A 19,355-nucleotide genomic window follows, 5' to 3' on the forward strand; every position below is an offset into this window, starting at 1 on the left:
CTGTTAGTGAGCCAGTGTTTAGAGTCTGAGACGGAGGACTTTGCAGTTACCAGGCCTATCCTGAACCAAGGGTCAGTGACAATCCTTACCATTTTGAAAAGGACAGATTCTGTACGAATAGAAATATTGATTCTGTTTTGGCTTCACTCTTCAAGGTGTGCGGCTTCCAACAGCACGCTCGAGGTTGTTACAACAGAATCCAACTACAAGATTTACCGCCTTGATTTGAACAGTCTAGACACCAAGGGATCAACGGTCTGTATTCTCATGCAACACATTTTTGTGTATTTTCTCTTAATGTCCCAAAACAAGTCTAAGCATACATATGTTATATGTTTGTGTTAATATATATATATGAATATAAATATTGCATAAATGTATATTTCCATTCCATCAGCCAGTGATTTATGTTGCATGAGATATCTGTCCACTCTGCTAATGCATCTAATTATTTTGTGTTTTTGCAGATGTATGTCGAGTGCACAGTCAATCTGTGCATCACCACTTTGCCTTCCCAGAAGTGCCCCGATCTGTGTTCCAAAAGCTTTAATACCAGAACAGTGGTTGGAAGTGTGTTCACCAAATCTTACCCCGTCCGATCGGGACCCCTTAGCCTTGTGTACACCACTCGTGCACCAGCCACTCCCACCACTATTACGATCCCCACCACTACTACGATCCCCACCACTACAACTACTACTACAACTACCACTCCCACCACTACTACGATCCCCACCACTACAACTACTACTACAACTACCACTCCAACTACTACTACAACTACCACTACTACAAGTACTTCACATGGTAAAACTTCATCTTCTATACAAGCCTCCACCTCTGTTTTTTTTAGGTAGAATTGATTAATAAAAATAAATATCAGTTCGTTGAGCTGTTCATTGAAAGGAGAATTTTGGTGCATAACTTACTGTACATCTGCAGGTAAAAGCATTTCCTTTACCTTTGAAGTGTTCTTCTAGTTAGAGATATTCACCAACTAAACAAAAAAACCACAGCGGGTTTAAAAAAAAGGGCAAGTTAGAAAACAGCATTTCAGGGTCTAATTACAATATTTTCATAATTCATAAGAACGATTGTATTTTTGAAATGTAGGCATCTAGTCAAGCCATATCATCCTTTAATTCTTATTTTAATATTTGTTTTTAAATGTCCATCCACACATTGTGAATGTAAAAACTCTTTGTAACCTCTATTCTCTCCTCTCGCAGCTCCAGGACAGATGTCATTCGTGGCAGTAGGAGTGATTTTAACAACTCTCAGCATATCTCTTCAGAACATCTTTCTTGACTGAGACATGCTGCTGCTCTGTGATCTGTCACAATATGAAACCCTGCGTTTGAAGTTTTATCCCAAATGTGATTTCCCATGGTTCCACTGTATATTCTGAATTTCTCCTGGGAATCAAATAAAAGCTTCAACGCACTACATTACGACATCATTACAACCACCAAGGAGGTTGTTTGTTGTGCTGTTGATCTATGTTGCATTATACAGAGTTGTTTGTTTGTTTGTTTGACAGTAGTAATATGAAGAAAATGCTGATTTGCACCAAAGTTTTGGTTTAATTTTTTTTTTTTTTTATCAATTTCCTTCCATCCATGTCATTGTTCCTCTCTTTCTCCTCACTTCCTGACAGCTCTCCACTGAACATACAAAATAAGAATTATTTCATCATTGATAAAACTTTCTTCACTACTTTGTATTTGTACTTAATACCCAGGGATTAAATTGCTCAGCATATGCGAGCAACATTTTATTTGCACACAACATTGGAGGGAAATTAAAGAGGCAAGATAGTGAAATTGAGTCAAAGTAGCTGACGCGACTATGCATGGATAGATCTGTTATCCATTACTGCTACTACTAATAATGTCAAAGTATTTTTCAAAAACGATATTGGAATATATTTAAAACCATCAACATTAAAAGTAAAAACTAGAGCTGCATATAAATCAAATAAAAAAGTCAAATACAATAATATATACACATAAGAGTGTGATGATGCAAGTGGAAAACCAAAGTGATAAGTGTGGAGCAGGTCTTGCACATTTTCCGGCGAATTGCACATGATATACTACAGAAGCCCATTTCTGCTTGTACAAGAAAATAAATATGAATCAAAATTATGAGATTGTAAATTTCAAAATTATGAGAGAAAGTCATAATTATTAGATGGTAAGTAATGGTGGTGTCTCATTCTGTTGACTTAGTGAGCAATGATGTTGAGGCAGTAACTATTTTGAGATACTAAGTAATTATTTGGGGATACTACATTATTTCGAGTCATTATTTCAGTTAGTATGTCATCGAGACACAAAATCAATATGTTGTGGCATTAAGTCGTTTTGAGAGAAGCCCTTGTTTTGACTTAGTTAGTCATTAACTTCAGTTCATGGAGAAACTGGGGAACCTTAGTCCTTATTTTGAGTTACTGTCATTTACTAAAATGCAGTTGTTACAGTAGCAGGCAGGTAAAAATGAGATATAGACAAGAGAATATAAATATTTGTGTGTTATAGAGTCTGACAAGCAAAGGGAATGAAAGCCCTGCAGAACAGTTCCCTCTCGCGCTGTATAAAGTACATGTATGCATGTGTACACACATTTAAAACACATTTTTATTATTATTTAATAATCGTGTATCGCTGGTCTGCGCATGCGCACAGCCGAGCCCGTCACTGTATTTGTTTTCATTCTGCGGCGCCGACCAATCGCGGCGGGGCCTGGGAGGACAGGTGCCCGCCCCCCCCCCGGCAGACACGCCTCTGTGTTCACCGCTTCATACAGACACTGTTGTTAGCGACGTAGCCGCCGCGGTCAACCTCATCTCTGACATTTCCACCTCGACCACTTCCCAGAAGTTCACCTTTCTCCGGTAACGGCCACGTGAATGCACGAGTAAGCGGCTCGGCGCCCGGGCTACCGATCCCCCCGTTGTTTGCCGGTGGCAGTCCTGAGAGGTGAGTCGAAAGCGGTGCTAGCTTGTTAGCCGATGGGAGGGGGGTTGGTTGTTGTGCTAACGTAGCATTCGCGGGGAGCCGCTCCATAACCTTGCCGAACGAACCGGGTGGCGAGCGGGTGGGTTTCCGCGGCCGCTCAGCGACAACGCGCGGGGGTTCGCCTTCCGACTCCACGGCGCGAGGGTTTTCGGCGGCGGCGGCGGCGTTCGCCCGCAGGTTCGAGAACTTCAGTCAAGCTAGCGAGCTACATAGCGACGACCACGAATTAGCCGAAATGCTAACGCCGAGCAGACTGACCCGAGCCAACATGCATTCTCTTTTATTTAATAATGTGTCGCTATCCTCGTTCTGCCGGGTTATATTTCCCTGCCTGGCTCGGGGGTTGTTCGTGGTGGAAGGTGACTGCCGGGGGAGCCGTGTGTGTGACGGGCTTTTCGCTCCAACTTCCCGCATAACTTGACGCTAATGCGACGTTAACGTTGGAACGGGAGCTAGTGCTAGCTTGCTGGCTAGCTAGCGTTCTTCCTGACCTAACCGACCAACACCGCTGGAATCGACCGGGGACTTCACAACTTTAATAATGTCGCACTCTTAATACAGCGGTGGCCGCATTGGTGCGAAGCCAACGGCGTCGGTTGTGTTTATCGGTTGCGATCGGGGCTGTTTTCGCGTCTTTTAACCGTCAGTTAGCCAACGCGCTCGGCTCAGTCCCGGTCAGCGAGGGACTGTCAACGGCCGCCATCCGGACACAAACCCGCCTTTACGGACTCTTATCTGCCCGACCCCCCTTTTTGAGTCTGGGACCGTTCGCTTGCCTCATAACTTCCCGAGCCAGCGCGAGAGCCGGCGTCAGCCACCGGGACAAGCGAAAGCCGCGGACGGATCGCGTTAAGCTCGGTGTTTGGCAGAGAGAGGGGGAGGGGATGAGGCAGGGCTACAGCGAGAGAGAGACAGCGCCTACACGCCCGGAGAACAAGTGTCGGCTGGCGGGTTCGTGTCGAGCCACAGTCGACACATCTCGCTGGATTATTACTGTCGGCAGTGTTTACTTCGCGTTTCGTCGAACGGGGACGTGCGACAGACGCGGGCTCCGCCACGGAGGACCGTGCGCTCGGCCACCGTGTTCTCCGGTGGAGCTGGTGCAGGGCAATGAGGCACAATGTCCGCCCTCCGCCGAACAAATGGAATGACGTTCACCCAGGGACCGTCCACAATTTACTGTTCTCCGTCTACGTGTGTGTGCGCATGTGTCCGGGGAGCCACGCGCTGTTAGTTAGAGTCCTCTTCATATTGGTGAACTGAAACCTGCGTGGAATCATTTAAAAGAGCTACAACTATATGCTGTTTATCATTTGGATGAATTTGCCTTTACATAATTATATTGATTACAGGTGCTACACAATGTTTTAATGGTCTTGTGGACATCAAATTGGTGATTTACATCTTCAGATCAAGGGTCTTTTAATGCAAACATTCAATTAAATTTGTATAGCACCAAATCATAATATACATTATCTCAAGGCACTTTACATAGAAGGTCAAGGCCTTACAATTATAGAGAAACCCAAAAGTTTCCAAAATGAGAAGCACTTTGGTGACTGTGTAAGAAATCCTCCAGCAGAACCAGAACTCAACATAGGCGATGTCTGCCTCAACCGGTTGAAAAATGGGTGAGAGGGATGTGAGAGATACCAGGAACAGTTGTGTACCATCATGTTTCACCTCTGACAGTCTAGTTGTTGTAATGAAAACCATAAGAGGGATAATTATGATGTAAATATGTTATTAATGATAGCAGCAACACTTCATATAATAATAATAGTTGTTGTTGTCAGAATCCTGCAGCTCTGGAGTCAGAGATACCTGTAGGGAGGGAGAAAAAAAAAAAAATATATATATATATATAACCCAGCGACTGGTTGTTGATCATGTGTGGAAACAAACATATTTTAGTTGATATCATCTTCATATTGGCTCGAACTCTATTGAAGAAATAGGTTTAACAAGCTCAACCAAAACCAAGAGGTATATGCTGTTTATCATTTGGCTGAAGTGACTCTTCGTAGGTCTTTTGACTACAAGAGCGTCATGGACACAAAAAAAAACAAGACACATTCAGGAACAGAGTTAAGACATCTAGCTAATGATACGTGTATTAAACATTATGATTACTATTTATCAGATGAGTAAAAAATGCAGCTCTTGACAACTTCAGTGTACTGAGCGTACTACTTGGATGACGGTCCCTAACTGGCATACACTGGCACTCTGCTCAACAATGGCACATGTCTATTTAAGGACAGTTGTAGGGAAGCAATTTACAGGACACATTTAGTTTTTATTTTAATTTAACAAGTTATTTTTGCTCCTGGCATTCCCTGATGTTTTATTCTTTATTAATAAAACCACTTTACTTTGTGTTCGTGATTTGTATTTTAATTTGAAAACCTCTTTCTTTGGGGATGTATGGGGAAGTTGTCACATCAGTGTTAGTTCTCTCAAAATGGTGTCAAACACCAATATTCACATTTTAAGTTCCCGCGAGCCACACTTAAAAAGAAAGAGATGCTTGGTGTTACATTCAGAGTGTGATTATGCAGAAATAACTTCTAAACCCGATGTTTGCTTCTTGACTGTTGTTGTAGCAAAGCTTTATTGGATTGCATTATACTGAAACACCTTTGCTGTGACACCTCTGAGTCTAAGCAACAACCTAATGTGACACACTTCTCACATTTTGGATTTATTGTTGAGCGGTTGGATTCGATGACAGTGTAAAAGTGTTTTATTTTACTATTGTTGCAGTGTTTACTGACCATTATTTAAACAAACTGCACTGCAGTTAAAACCGTTTGGGCTAGTGACGCAATCATGTCATAATGATTACATGCTTTACATTAGTACATTTAAAAATACATTAAGTCATCATTTGACAAAAAACTTGTTAAATATTCACATGTGGGTAAATCCTGGTTGAATTTATCGCCAGTCAGATTTTAATCAGATTGTTGTTTAGATTTAAAGTAGAACGTCAGAGAAACAATAAAGAGAAACGAACAAGAACTTTTTGTCATGCCTCAAACAATAGTGAAATAAGTTGTTTGCAAAGAGTGTTTGTGTAGGTATCATTGTGACACTGGATATTAGTGTTCTTTCTTTGCAAGAGAGCTCAGTTCACTTTAAAATTACTTACTTTAAATGCTATTTTCTCAAAAGTTAATATGAATCTTTTGTTATTTTATAAGTAAAAGTATTTGTATGTCTACCTTGGACATTCGTATTGTCCCTCTGTTACTGCAAAATAAACATACATAGGCTGCACCCTCTTGACACAATGTTAAGTTCACAGACTAAGTAGCTACTTACAGCCTGTTAACTGTTTGTCTATGTTCTCTTTAGTCCCTTTGACTATGTGTATACAATGAAGAGGCGCGTGGAGGACCAGGAACCAATATTTGCACCCCAGCAACAGCAATCACGTCGTCCCCCAGTTCAAGGTATTGCAGAGAGCTTCCAGCACCGGGCCCTCGCCCCGGCCCCTACTGTGATAGAGGCAGCCACAGACACCATGCAGCCATCCACCGGCATCCAGTATTCTCTCCCCCAGGGCTACCAGGTACGATCATATCAAAACAGTTGCTCTACCCCTCATGCCCTTTTCCCCAAATTGTCTGTACAGACCATTTCCTTTGAGCTGATTGGATAAGAGAAAAATCCATAGAGCTGCATGTTTGATTGTCGATTAAAGTGACAAATCAAAAGAGCAGAAACCGAACTGAGTGCTTATAAAAGGAATATTAATCCAGAATTGTGAAACTCTTAGAGTGCAAGATCCAGTTTTTTAAATGTTCTTCATTTTTTGTAATTGTAATAATATGTACACAACTTTTAATCCTCCAAAGACATGGTTAATAAGAAAATGTATTTCTTTCTCAAAAGGTGCCCACAATGCCCCAGAGCACAAGTGGACATGGACACAACACTGCACCACATGTTGGTCCCCACACACACAGTCTGGCAGTTCAGTCCCAGGGTCCTGCAGTGGTCCAAGGCCACGTTCATCCACCCGCACCCATAACCTCTCCTCAAGGACAGCAGCAGTTTCAGCGACTGAAGGTACAACTACATGGAAAAATATACAAACTTTTACGTGTATCCACCAGAGTAAATTAAACAACATCCATCTGGGCCAAGTGTGTGGACATATCACTGACACAAAAAACAGTACAAAGCAAGACCATCATAAACATTAATATGATACGTGTTTTTAAACTTCTGTCTTTCATGATTCATAGATATGATGCACTTGTTGGTTATAATAATTTGGATGTTTTCCGCTCTTTGTAGGTTGAAGACGCCTTGTCCTATCTGGATCAAGTGAAGCTGCAGTTTGGGAATTATCCACAGGTTTATAATGATTTTCTTGACATCATGAAAGAGTTTAAGTCACAGAGGTGAGTTATAACAGATAACAGTATTTTCTTTATGTCAAGTTTGAATATGTAGCCAGCAGAACAAATGTGTGCAACCAGTTGATGATGAGTCTGATAAATACAACCATTCATTCTGTTGTTACAGCATTGACACTCCTGGAGTCATCAACCGCGTGTCCCAGCTCTTCAAGGGTCACCCGGACCTCATTATGGGTTTTAACACTTTCCTGCCCCCTGGATACAAGATTGAGATTCAAACCAACGATCTGGTCAATGTGACCACGCCGGGTCAGATCCACTACATCACCCCGCATGGTATTTCTGTTCAGAGCATGCCTATAGGTCCAGCATCCAGCCAACCTGTAAGCCATCACCAGCACCAGAGTCTGCCACAGGCTGGCCCACAGACTACCACCGCCACCACCACAACCACCCCACCCGTCCCAGCCCAACCTACTCCAAATAAAACCAGCAAGGTAGAAGATATTCTATATTTACCACTGAACTTTATATAATAAGCTAAAACACTTTATCAGTGTTTTACAGTCTCAGTTTTCTTGATAGAAAGGTGCTATAACATTGTGTTCTTTTGTTGTTGTGTCCAACAGCCAATTCAGTCTCCAGCCCATACACCCACGAGCCAGCCCAATCCATCCATCCCATCCTATGCCTCACCGCGCTCACCAACTGTTCAGCCCCACACTCCTGTGAGCAGCACGCCGTCTGGGGGGCCACCGCTCCAGAACAACCAGCCTGTGGAGTTCAACCATGCTATAAACTATGTCAACAAGATCAAGAACCGCTTCCAGGGTCAGCCAGACATCTACAAATCCTTCCTGGAAATCCTTCACACATACCAGGTAAGGAAATATATTCTAAAATAAAAGTTATTCCTGAATTGTAGTGTATACATATCTGTTGGCACCCAGTTTAAATTTGTATTTTGTCTGTCAGAGAAAGAGAACGTGGATAAACCTACTGTAATCTCACCAATTTTTTTTTATTATCAATTATCCAGAAGGAGCAAAGAAATGCTAAAGAGGCAGGAGGTAACTACACCCCCACACTGACTGAGCAGGAGGTCTACACTCAGGTGGCAAAGCTCTTCAAGAACCAGGAGGACCTGCTCTCGGAGTTTGGACAGTTCCTGCCTGACGCAAACAGCTCAATGGTGAGTCTCTGTGAATACACTTCCACGCCGAGGCCCATTTTAACTGGTGCTACATCTGGCTAATGGGCTTTGTGTCAATGTTTACATTAAAAAAATCAATGGGTTTGCCTGTTTAGGCCCTAGTGGTAATCTAAGTGTAGGAAACTTTCTACAACACATTTGAAATGACTGCCTAACACTGACAACCAGCTCACTGTGTTTCCTTCATTCAACACTTACCACCTCTGCCACATTCCTTTTCATTTACATTTTATTATTATAACTTCAGCAAAAGTTGACCATATTTACGCACATTGTTATTGAACCTGCCTGTAAATTATTGTGACCTTACTTTGGACAGATTGTGATAAAACAATATAATGATTCTTTTTTAGCTGCTGGGCAAGACTGCACCAGACAGGGCTGAGTCTGTGCGTAATGATCATGGTGGGACAGTAAAGAGACCCTTACTGAACAACAAACAAAGGCTGAGCCAGAACGGCCTCCCCATCAGAAGACCAGCCGGAGTGGGAGCCACACCGCCTGTCAAGGTACGCACCACTCTACCTGTCAGCTGGTTTTATATATATTAAGCTGTTTGTACAATTTGTTTATTCCTCCAGTATTACAGTAGAGCTAGTAAATATGTTATATTTATAGCAACATGGGTGGATGATATTCAAAACACCTCACAAACACTGTACAGCAGCATCACACACATCCTACTACATCCTCCAAAGTGACCACGTTCAACAAGTGCCTTCGATTACCATTCAAACAATGAAACGATTAAACATTGGGACAGCCTGTGACAATTATTATTTTGCTCATGTCTCTTTATTACTCTTGCAGAAGAAACCCAAAATAATGGGGAAGGACCACAGCATGAGTGAAGTCAGCAAACACAGCACCAGCACTGAAACCATGTTCTTTGAGAAGGTCAGTATCATTCTATTCAGTACCCATATTATTTATTTAAAGTCTTTTGATAGAAAGGTTACGATTACCAAAATGTAATAATACGATGAAATCATCTTAACCGTAGTTTTTTGACCTTCTAACAGGTGAAGAAGGCTCTTCGGAGCACAGAGGCGTACGACAACTTCCTCCGCTGTCTGCATATCTTCAACCAGGAAGTCATTTCTCGCGCTGAGCTGGTCCAGTTAGTCATCCCATTCCTTGGGTGAGTTTAAAACATGCATCTGTCAGTGCCCTGGTTACACATGATATATTGATTGATATATATATTGATATCATTTCTGTACGGCTCTGTTTTCTACCTAATAACTACGAAAACAAATCATTAGTTTTATACAGGTATTCAATCCTTTGAAGAAATAAAGTACACCTATTTAAGTATTATGACATTTTTCTTAATTAAAATCATATTCTAGCTTCACTCATCAGATTAGGTTTGTTATAAAACACAGTGTTGATTTTCATATGTATCAACATTCATGTAAATCAAGTTAACTACTTACGGCACTGAAAAAGATCTGCTCCTAATGTCAGTGCTACACATCTGTCATTCACAAACCTGTAACCATTATTAATTGTTGATTTTACGTGTGCTCCACAATTTACAGAAAATTCCCAGAGCTCTTTACTTGGTTTAAAAACTTCCTGGGCTACCGCGAGTTCAGTCACGGGGAGCCGAGCCATGCAGAGAGTTTACCCAAGGAGCGTGCGATGGAGGGCATCGCCATGGAGATTGACTACGGTTCCTGCAAGAGGCTGGGGTCCAGTTATAGAGCACTGCCCAAGAGCTACCAGCAGCCAAAGTGCACAGGACGGACGCCGCTGTGCAGAGAGGTTAGTCGCTGAAGGAAGTCTGCTCACTGAAGTGTATACCTCATGTACAGATAACAATGCCAATCAATTGCTCAGGCAACAAACAAAAAACTGTCCACTCATGCTAAGACCAATCCACAGCAGTTGTGTGCTCGAATGTGAATGTTAGGAGCTGGTCACTTCACCTCTGCCATGATGTCCGTACTTTGATTTCTGCCCCTGCCAACAATCGCACAATACAATCGAATGCTTTGTTTAAATATATATTGAATTTAAGCAAATGTCCTTTTGCAGGTTCTGAATGACACATGGGTGTCGTTTCCATCGTGGTCTGAGGATTCTACATTTGTGAGCTCCAAGAAGACTCAATATGAGGAGCACATTTACAGATGTGAGGATGAGCGCTTTGAGGTGAGGAACTCTCAGTCAACTCACACGCGTCAATATACTATCGAAAAGTCTGTACTATGTTATCCAAGAAAAACCTTCATGCTGTTACCATCAGCCACAATCAGACAGTTTGTCTAATTTGTCGAGTATTTCCCTGGTTTCCCCCCATGTAGCTGGATGTTGTGTTGGAGACCAACCTTTCCACAATACGAGCCCTGGAGTCGGTGCAGCGGAAGCTTTCACGCATGTCAGCTGAGGAGCAGCTGCGCTTCAAGCTGGACAACACGATGGGCGGCTCCTCAGAGGTCATTCACCGCAAAGCTATCCAGAGGATATATGGGGACAAGGCCAATGACATCATTGACGGGCTTAAGAAGAACCCAGCTGCATCTGTCCCCATAGTGCTGAAAAGGTAAATGTCTAATTTTCATTTCCTAACTTCTGCCACGATTGTGGTTTTAAGACCATATGAGGATGTGAAATACTTTTTACAACTTTTTATGGTCACACTTTCAGGTTAAAAATTAAGGAGGAGGAGTGGAGAGAAGCCCAGAGAGGATTCAACAAAATCTGGCAGGAGCAGAATGAAAAGTATTACCTGAAGTCACTGGACCATCAAGGCGTCAACTTCAAGCAGAATGACACCAAAGTGCTGCGTTCAAAGACTTTGCTCAATGAAATTGAGTTGCTATATGATGATGTGAGTAGATTGTTTCATTGACTATATTTTTATTTATTTAAAAGAAACGGGTCAGTGTGATTGTTGCAGTAATTACATTCATCAACACAGGTGCATTTATTGTTTGAAGCTCTAAATAGGAATTAGATCACAGCTCATGATTGTAGATGTTTTATCCCTCACACAGGATGTTGTTGAGTACAATTGCTCAAAATTCAGCCCAATTCACTCCCTGTTTGTGTCTTGTAGCGTCAGGAGCGAGCGGTCGAGGAAGCCCCCGCACCTCCACTGAGCGGCCCGCACATGACCCTGACCTATGACGACAGCCAGATCCTGGAAGATGCTGCTGCCCTCATCATCCACCATGTCAAACGACAGGTGGGCATCCAGAAAGAAGACAAGTACAAGATCAAACAGATCATCCACCACTTCATCCCGGACCTGCTGTTCGCACAGCGAGGTGAGCTCTCGGATGTAGAGGACGAGGACGAAGAGGAGGAAGAAGACTTGGAGATGGATCAAGACAGCCCCAAGAAGCACAACGGCTTGCCGGGCAGCAGCCCATCAAAGTCGAAGCTCCTCTTCAGCAACCCGGCAGCTCAGAAGCTGCGCGGCACAGACGAGGCCTATAACCTGTTCTTCGTGAACAACTACTGGTATATCTTCCTTCGTCTACACCACATCCTCTGTTCTCGTTTGCTGCGAATCTACGGGCAAGCCGAGAAGCAGATTGAAGAGGACGCCCGCGAGCGAGAGTGGGAGAGAGAAGTGTTGGGGGTCAAAAGGGAGAAAAGTGAAAACCCAGCAATCCAACTGAAAATGAAGGAGCCAAGTAAGTGAGAAAATAAAACAACCCGTGGTTCCATGTTTATCTTGATGCTTTTCTGTAAATTGTACCCACATGCTATTTTTTCATTTTTCACTCATCACGTTTACAAATTCCTTCCTGCAGTGGATATTGATGTAGACGACTACTACTCTGTGTTTCTGGAAATGGTGCGCAACCTTTTGGATGGAAACATGGAGCCGGCTCAGTATGAGGACTCCTTGAGGGAAATGTTTACTATCCATGCCTACGTTGCCTTCACCATGGATAAGCTCATCCAAAGCATTGTCCGGCAGGTCAGCACAGTTACCATTCTATCATCTGATTTGATGTGTGTTGCACAAATATTTACTTTCTGTTCCATGTGTAGTTTGTTTCAGATTCAAACTTTACTGGCTGAGCTTAATTTGTACAAAAGGTCTGAAGTTGATGTTGGTTTTAGTTGTCTTGCCACAAAGTGAACAGCGAAACATGAGGACCTGGACTTAATGCTACAGCAAAAGATCTTCAGTGTGACAACTAAACTATAAGGAAACATGTTTGTGAAAATGTATATGTTTTAAGACTCAGTCCAGATCCAACCTGAGCTGAGAAATTTTAACTTGTACAATTTGGAGCATTATTTAAAAGAGAAAATTGTTATTTTTTCTGAAAGTTCCCCAATTTAATCAACATTTTATCTGAAATCAATTTGAATTGGAGCCTGTAAATCGGAATTTAATAGATTGAGGAAATCAGTATATCTTATCTCAAAACTATGAGTTATTGAATCTGTCACCCTAAACTCACTGAGTGTGTCACTGTCACTTTTAGCCTCTGTGATAATGAGGCTCGATTGTTTTTGCCTGTATGGACTTTGGGCTGTTTCTTACTCAAACGGTTGTGTTTCCCAGCTCCAGCACCTCGTCACTGATGACGTATGCGCACGTGTAACAGACATGTACCTGAGTGAATGTGCCAATAAAGCGACGGGCGGCACGCTGTCCACGCAGACGTCCAGGTCCACAGCAGAGGGCGTCTACCAGCGCAAGGCAGAGCAGCTAATGTCGGATGAGAACAGCTTCAAGGTACGATGAAGCCAGAGATGAATGAGAGTATTGCACATTAGTTTAAACGAGTTTGAAGAGTTAGTTATTGGCTAATGAATTAATTGCTTGTGTTCTTTCTAGCTGATGTTTGTAAAGAGTCGAGGATCTCTCAGCATGACCATGGAGCTGCTGGACACAGAAGACGACAACTCCGATGAGCCAGCGGAGGCAGAGGTAAGACTCCTTTAGTTATTATTTAGTAGTTATTATTATTACTTATTTAAAGTCTTAAAAGTTATTATTCATTTCCTCAGGTGTCTGCACATCTGTAGTTCGTAATCATTGCTTTCTTCTTTCATTTCATTTGTTAGTCAGGTTTTTATCAGATTTACTGCTGCATTCAGAGAGTTTCAGTCAATCCCACAGCACAAATCCAACACGATTTATCGAATACAATTAAGTCACGTTCCAACTAGATTTCCTATTCATTGTCTTTCTTTTTTCTTGTGTATGGAAGAATATGATTTGATTTTTGTACCTCTTAATCCCACCTTCAAAGTAGTGATGGTGCTTTTTCTGGTGAGTCATTTATTTCAAGGAGGGAAGCCCAATCTCTTTTAATAGAATTATCATAGACGGGTTTATCAAATAGGGATGTTTTAAATCACCATCTGTTGGATGTGAGACGATGTTAATAATCCAGATGAGGGAACAGGTGCATGATCACGAAGGGGTAATGGTGTGTGTCTGCAAATTGGGAAATAATTACAGTGGCTCTCTCTGAAAATTCAAAAAAAGGCCTGTTTATGCGCACAGACCTGCTAAAAACAAGGATGCTAACTTTTTCAAATATATAAATATCATGATGTAGAGACGTCCCAAACAGTCGACTCTACGTAAGCATTGGTCCTGCAGTGTCCAGGAGGGTTTTTAATGCTAGTGGCGTTATTTTTTTAATATAAATTTGGTGATAAATGTTATATTAAAGGAATATTAATGTATTTCAGTCATGTAATTTACTTTACGGCTCAAAAAACACATGCAGGTGTGCAGTACCTCTTCAAGTTACGTGTTTAAAAGAGTGAGTATGAGAGTGGGACTGATCAACTGTTTCTTCTGTTCTGTTCTCTCCTCCACAGAGGTGGTCAGACTACGTGAGTAGATACCTGAACTCAGACTCTGCGTCCCCAGAGCTGCGTGAACATCTGGCCCAGAAGCCGGTGTTCCTCCCCAGGTGAGGCTCCAGCCATGTCCCCCCTCTTGTCTTCACTGTTAAAGCTTCTGTCCCGAGGCACTAGTCAGCCGAGCAGCTACTCCACTGTTGCCAAGCCTCCTGCCAAATACGACTCATTTTCTCAGATAGAAACAGTGGTACCTCTGCACAAGCCTGACTTAGGAAGCTTCAATCACAAAAGCTGTGGGCATAAAAAGCCTTTTTAGTAACAAACATGAAAGTTTTGAGAAGGTTAATCGAAAAGAGAAACACTGCAGTTACGCTGAAGTGCTTGCGGTGCCTGACTGCCCCTCTGTCATGGAGTCTCATTGGCCATTAATGTGATTTTTCAGTTTCTGACGTCTGCCTCAAATGGAAGATTGCACTTTACATGGCCGTCTTTTAAAAAAGAAAAACATGGAATTTATTTATTCATTGATTCAGTTCCTTTTTAATGGAAATTTTTATTTATTACCAGCAAGGTTTTTTTAAAATGGCTTCGGCTTGATTGTTGGTTTCAAGTGTCCACCTACCCGGGAAAGCTACAAGAAAAATTTGGTTTGATTATTCACACTGTATTGAATTGAAATGGTGATTTTCATTGTGTAACATAAAGGACAAAAGTCATCGAATGCACAAGCTAAGAGAAAAACAAATGGGTCCCACCTTTTGTCATTTTAATTTCATTTTTCTACAATAACCTGTGACCTGAGTTTGAGAGACCGAAGCTCTTGTGTCGGACCTGAGAGACTTTGTTGAGACAGTGAAGTCGGGGTTTCCTTTCCTACCTTTTCATGCCCTTTTGTTTGTGATTGTATTCAGATCCAAGGTCCTGTATGTGACTTAATCACTGTTTGCAACTGTAAATGTTGAAATGTCAATTTATTTAAGTCTGTTATACTCAGTGTTATGTTTGTAATCATTTTCAGTGGAAACAGTGCACTCCCGTTGCAACTTTTTGTTGTGAGTGAGATTTTTTTCCACTGGTGTGACAGAGATTAGTGCTCATGTTTTTTAAAACTCTGGTCAAGCACATTATCTGCAACACTTGTACAGAGGAGTAGGGTTTGTAAATAAAAATGATCGTCTAAATTGTATGTTCACATGTTGGCGTATTTCTTTCCCCCGACACCTTTCGAGCTGTGCATGGAAGCGTGCGTGTGTCCGCTCTGTCGTCAAAGCTCCAGATGAACAATCTGTCATTGTGTTTGGTGCTTTTTTGAGTTTTGAGTTTCTTTTGAGATGGCTGTCCATTATCATACACATTTCAATCAGGCTTTGTAAAACACCAAATATCTTCTCCTACCTTTTCCCTCTTATTGATTAATTCACCCATTGCATAAATCTGGTACCTGACTGGGATTTATCATTTTTATTAAACTTTATTTTGTTTATTTATCCATTTACTTTATACTCATCAAATCTATGAGAGATCAGCAGCACAAGAGGTCAAAACTTGTCATTCTTTACAAAAAATCACTGGCAGTAAAAAAAATTCCAGCAGTTTCTTTTCCAGTTGTGTTGGGTCTTCATCTCATGATCATAACATTCGGTACATTGTTGGTGAAAGAATGTGCAAATCAAAAATCTATATACACATATTCCAGTTTTTACTTGTAACTGGCGCCACTGTCATGTCTTTTAAGTGGAGCCCTGAATGCTAAAATATGCTTCATGGTTTCAGTCCTCGCTCAACTGTAACCTCTGTGGTAAGTACACATTTAAAACTTTCATTCAGGTGGGGTGAATAATGACATTTTTAGTAGCTGCACAAAATCGGGGGTTCAATCTCCAATTTCTTCTAACGAATTATTGTTTGCCAAGCGTATTTAGATCGATTACAGTACGTGGCTGTGCAACGGAAGTGCACTGTACAGAAATATTTCCCGACTGCTGCCTCTGCTGCTCTTATAGATCCGCATTTTCCCACGAAGGATTTGACTCCCTATCTAGTTCTGTTCCCCGGTGAGTTGCAATGCATGGGTTTCAAAAATATAGTTTAAAGGGACAGTCCTCTCAAATTTGACTGCGCTCTCCTCACATTTTTTCTCAATGTCCTGAATATTGTGCCTGACCACATCCCCCGGACTTTAATATCGCACAACGCATATAGTCAAACAACAAATTGTGCCATCAAGTGAGATTTAGTTTCCAGATATTAATCTGTGCGAACTTTCCCTGTAAACGTGATTATTTGTTTGTTTCTTTCAAACTTATTTATTTATTTATTTTGATGTGTGGCGCAGTCGAACGCACTTCTGCGGGATCAGTCAGTCTTATTCATGGCTGTCGATCTGTTTGGGCCTTCAGGAATTTGAGGCAGATAAGGAAGTGCCAGAGAGGATGGAAGCAGCTGCAGCAGGAGAGAAAGACCAAGGCCCCCTCGGACACGTCGCAGGACGGTAACAGTGCGCTGAAGATGCAGTGCATGTTCAAGCTCAACTCCTACAAGATGGTGTATGTCTGCAAGTCAGAGGATTATATGTACAGGCACACGGCTCTCACACGGGCCCATCAGGTGAGCACGGACAATACCTGAGTTTATCTGCTCCTGTGTCGATGTTAACAGTTTGAGGTTCAGTACTAAAGAGTGAACAGGTAGCTCTTAAATACATCCCATCAACAACATAAATAATAATTAGAATAAAGAGAGACACATTCTTTTTACTATATTCACAAAGGTTAAGGGTTTTATTTCAGGTGTTCAATCGGTTTCATGTTTCAAGAACTTAAATGATGACGACTCTCTGTTCAGGCCTATATGGTTGTTGACGTTTTTCTTGCTGGATGAATGAGATGATTTTCTACACACACATATTTCTGTAACTTTTATGTTGCTGAGCTGTGTCGTCCTCTCTTTCTCTCTCTCAGTCTCATCAGACAGTGAACAGGCGCCTGCACAGACGCTTCCAGGCCAAAGTGGACACCTGGGCCAAAGAGCACGTCACCAGCGACATGGCCACCGACAGCCAGAAGTGGCTGATGGGAGAAGAACAAGAAGACCTGTTGTCCTGCACCACCACCCGCTGCCCGGAGGTCCTCCATTATCTCGACGTTAACAAGTACCGGGTGAAGTACAGAACTCTGTAGTCTCTCGACTAAGGAGAAAAAACCATGGCAGCGATGTCGTCACACAACAAACTGCCCGTGATGAATTCTAATCCAGTAGCTTCATGAGGATTTCTCCAACCTGCTGTTACTGGATTCAGTTGCCAAATTTGTGATGTCAATCCACGATTCAAAGGAGACGTCAATTTCCCCACAAAAAACGAGTCGGAGAACGTTGCCTCAACTTTCAAGCTTTCACCACAAAAAGTCTGCGGTTTATGAGAAATAGAAGTTTTGCCGTCACTATATATATCAAATAAAGATTTTCTTTCCTCACATGAGATGAATATAGAAAGAACACGTCTCCTCTTTGGAGTATTCAGAGTTTAAATGAAGCCACGTAAGCAACTTAGCAATGAAATGGGTGTTTTTTTCCCAGGGCCGCCTCATCGTCTCACAGGATATCGAAACAAACAACCTCAGCTTTTCTCTTAGGTAGCGACAACACGTACCTGTTACCTCGGTGAAAATGTTTGTACTCGGAGCTGAATCCGGCTTCCAGCTGTAAACCTGTATAGCCTGTGAATGTTTTCCTCTGTGGTGGTGAAGGTGCAGCTGCCAGCACCGTGTTCTCCAGCATAATAATTTATGACCGTCCAAATATGTTGTGTAAATATATTGTTCATATTATATAGATTTTTTTAAATGTCCTCTATGCGTAGCGTGCATAGAGACATGCATAGTCAGAATTTTTAGGTAGAAGTCACAGAGAAGTTTATTCAGAAAATCATTCATTTGAACAGTTTTTTACCAAAGGATGTTCATGAGAGACCTTTTTACGCTTTGTGGTCCGTCGAGCTCGTTGTCCCCGACGTCCTTAAAACTATTTGCCATTTTATACGTGTTTGTTTTGAGCCCTTTCTCACTCGAGGTTTTTAAGGTGATTGAATGTAGCTAAGCAGCAATTTTCCCCTTTTTTTGAAAGTACAGTGTTTGTCCAATTTTCAAAGTACTGATGTCGAAACAGTACCATCAAGTTCTCCTCGTATTTAAACTTTACCAAAATGTCAGAATCTGAACTACAGGTTCTCTGGTCTCATAATTTAACGCCTGTAACAACCATACATGAGCTGTGTTTATTTCTTTACGTGCAGTGTTGATGACGAACACTGACGGGTGTATAGTAGGTTTATGTGTGAATGTCACGTGACTTGTGTCCTATATAGAGTGGAAGAAAACGAGCAATAATTCCTTCAGTTCCAGTTTATTTAAGTTTTCGGTTTGTGTTTTCGTGCTGAAATACAAATGTGAATGTCATATCCCTGGAACGAGGAAAACGGAGGATTTTTAAAAATTGTTCTTAACCTCTCTGCAGTTTTGATAAAACTGGAATTGGCTGTGTAGATATTATAGTAAAGGTCAGATAAGCAACAAGCTGTTCCTCACATCAACATGAGGAAGTCACTCTGATCAGTATAATATCTTTAATAACACGGGCAGATTGAATTAAACACAGGTGAAGTTCAGTGATGCTCAGCAAAGTTCTCATCCTTTCAAAAACCCCCCTGAACTCCATGTGTCACAAGCCGCTGTAGACAATCTTTGAACACTTTATTACTTGGGTTTTTATTTTTCTAACTACGCTGTGTTTGTTATGGGAAAAACCATAGAAAGTCCCGGGAGCTGATTGTACATAAAGACATTGTTTGTACCTCGTTCGATGTGTCTCCTCTCTGACTTTTAAGATGTTGTACATGAGTGTTAGAACTGGTGTTTTGCAATAAACTATCCTCTGAATAGACACGAACTCCGCCGA

General features: G+C 41.8%; 1 protein-coding gene and 1 long non-coding RNA gene across 3 annotated transcripts; both read left to right on the top strand.

The window, feature by feature from the left end:
- Positions 1-757: 757 nt before the first annotated feature.
- On the top strand, positions 758-2,147 carry LOC118116270. The gene is made up of 2 exons (XR_004697645.2): positions 758-807; positions 1,230-2,147. It is a non-coding gene; the product is annotated as an uncharacterized LOC118116270 (long non-coding RNA).
- A 617-nt stretch (positions 2,148-2,764) lies between these two features.
- On the top strand, positions 2,765-19,340 carry LOC118116023 (paired amphipathic helix protein Sin3a). 2 transcript variants are annotated; one of them, XM_035167365.2, is made up of 21 exons: positions 2,765-2,981; positions 6,381-6,597; positions 6,921-7,097; positions 7,329-7,435; positions 7,560-7,890; positions 8,023-8,274; positions 8,433-8,585; positions 8,960-9,115; positions 9,417-9,503; positions 9,629-9,747; positions 10,151-10,376; positions 10,650-10,766; positions 10,919-11,157; positions 11,262-11,445; positions 11,674-12,256; positions 12,377-12,546; positions 13,144-13,317; positions 13,420-13,512; positions 14,418-14,512; positions 16,802-17,009; positions 17,363-19,340. In XM_035167365.2, the coding sequence occupies exons 2-21, from the start codon at positions 6,403-6,405 to the stop codon at positions 17,579-17,581; spliced, it is 3,885 nt and encodes a 1,294-aa protein (XP_035023256.1). In that variant the 5' UTR covers positions 2,765-2,981; positions 6,381-6,402; the 3' UTR covers positions 17,582-19,340. The 2 variants fall into 2 exon arrangements, with proteins under 2 accessions (XP_035023256.1, XP_035023331.1); XM_035167440.1 differs by lacking the exon at positions 16,802-17,009 and having other exon boundaries at positions 2,766-2,981; positions 17,363-17,514.
- The last annotated feature ends 15 nt before the right edge of the window (positions 19,341-19,355 follow it).

Source organism: Hippoglossus stenolepis, chromosome 1, assembly GCF_022539355.2.
Source record: "Hippoglossus stenolepis isolate QCI-W04-F060 chromosome 1, HSTE1.2, whole genome shotgun sequence".
In the NCBI taxonomy this organism is placed as follows: domain Eukaryota; kingdom Metazoa; phylum Chordata; class Actinopteri; order Pleuronectiformes; family Pleuronectidae; genus Hippoglossus; species Hippoglossus stenolepis.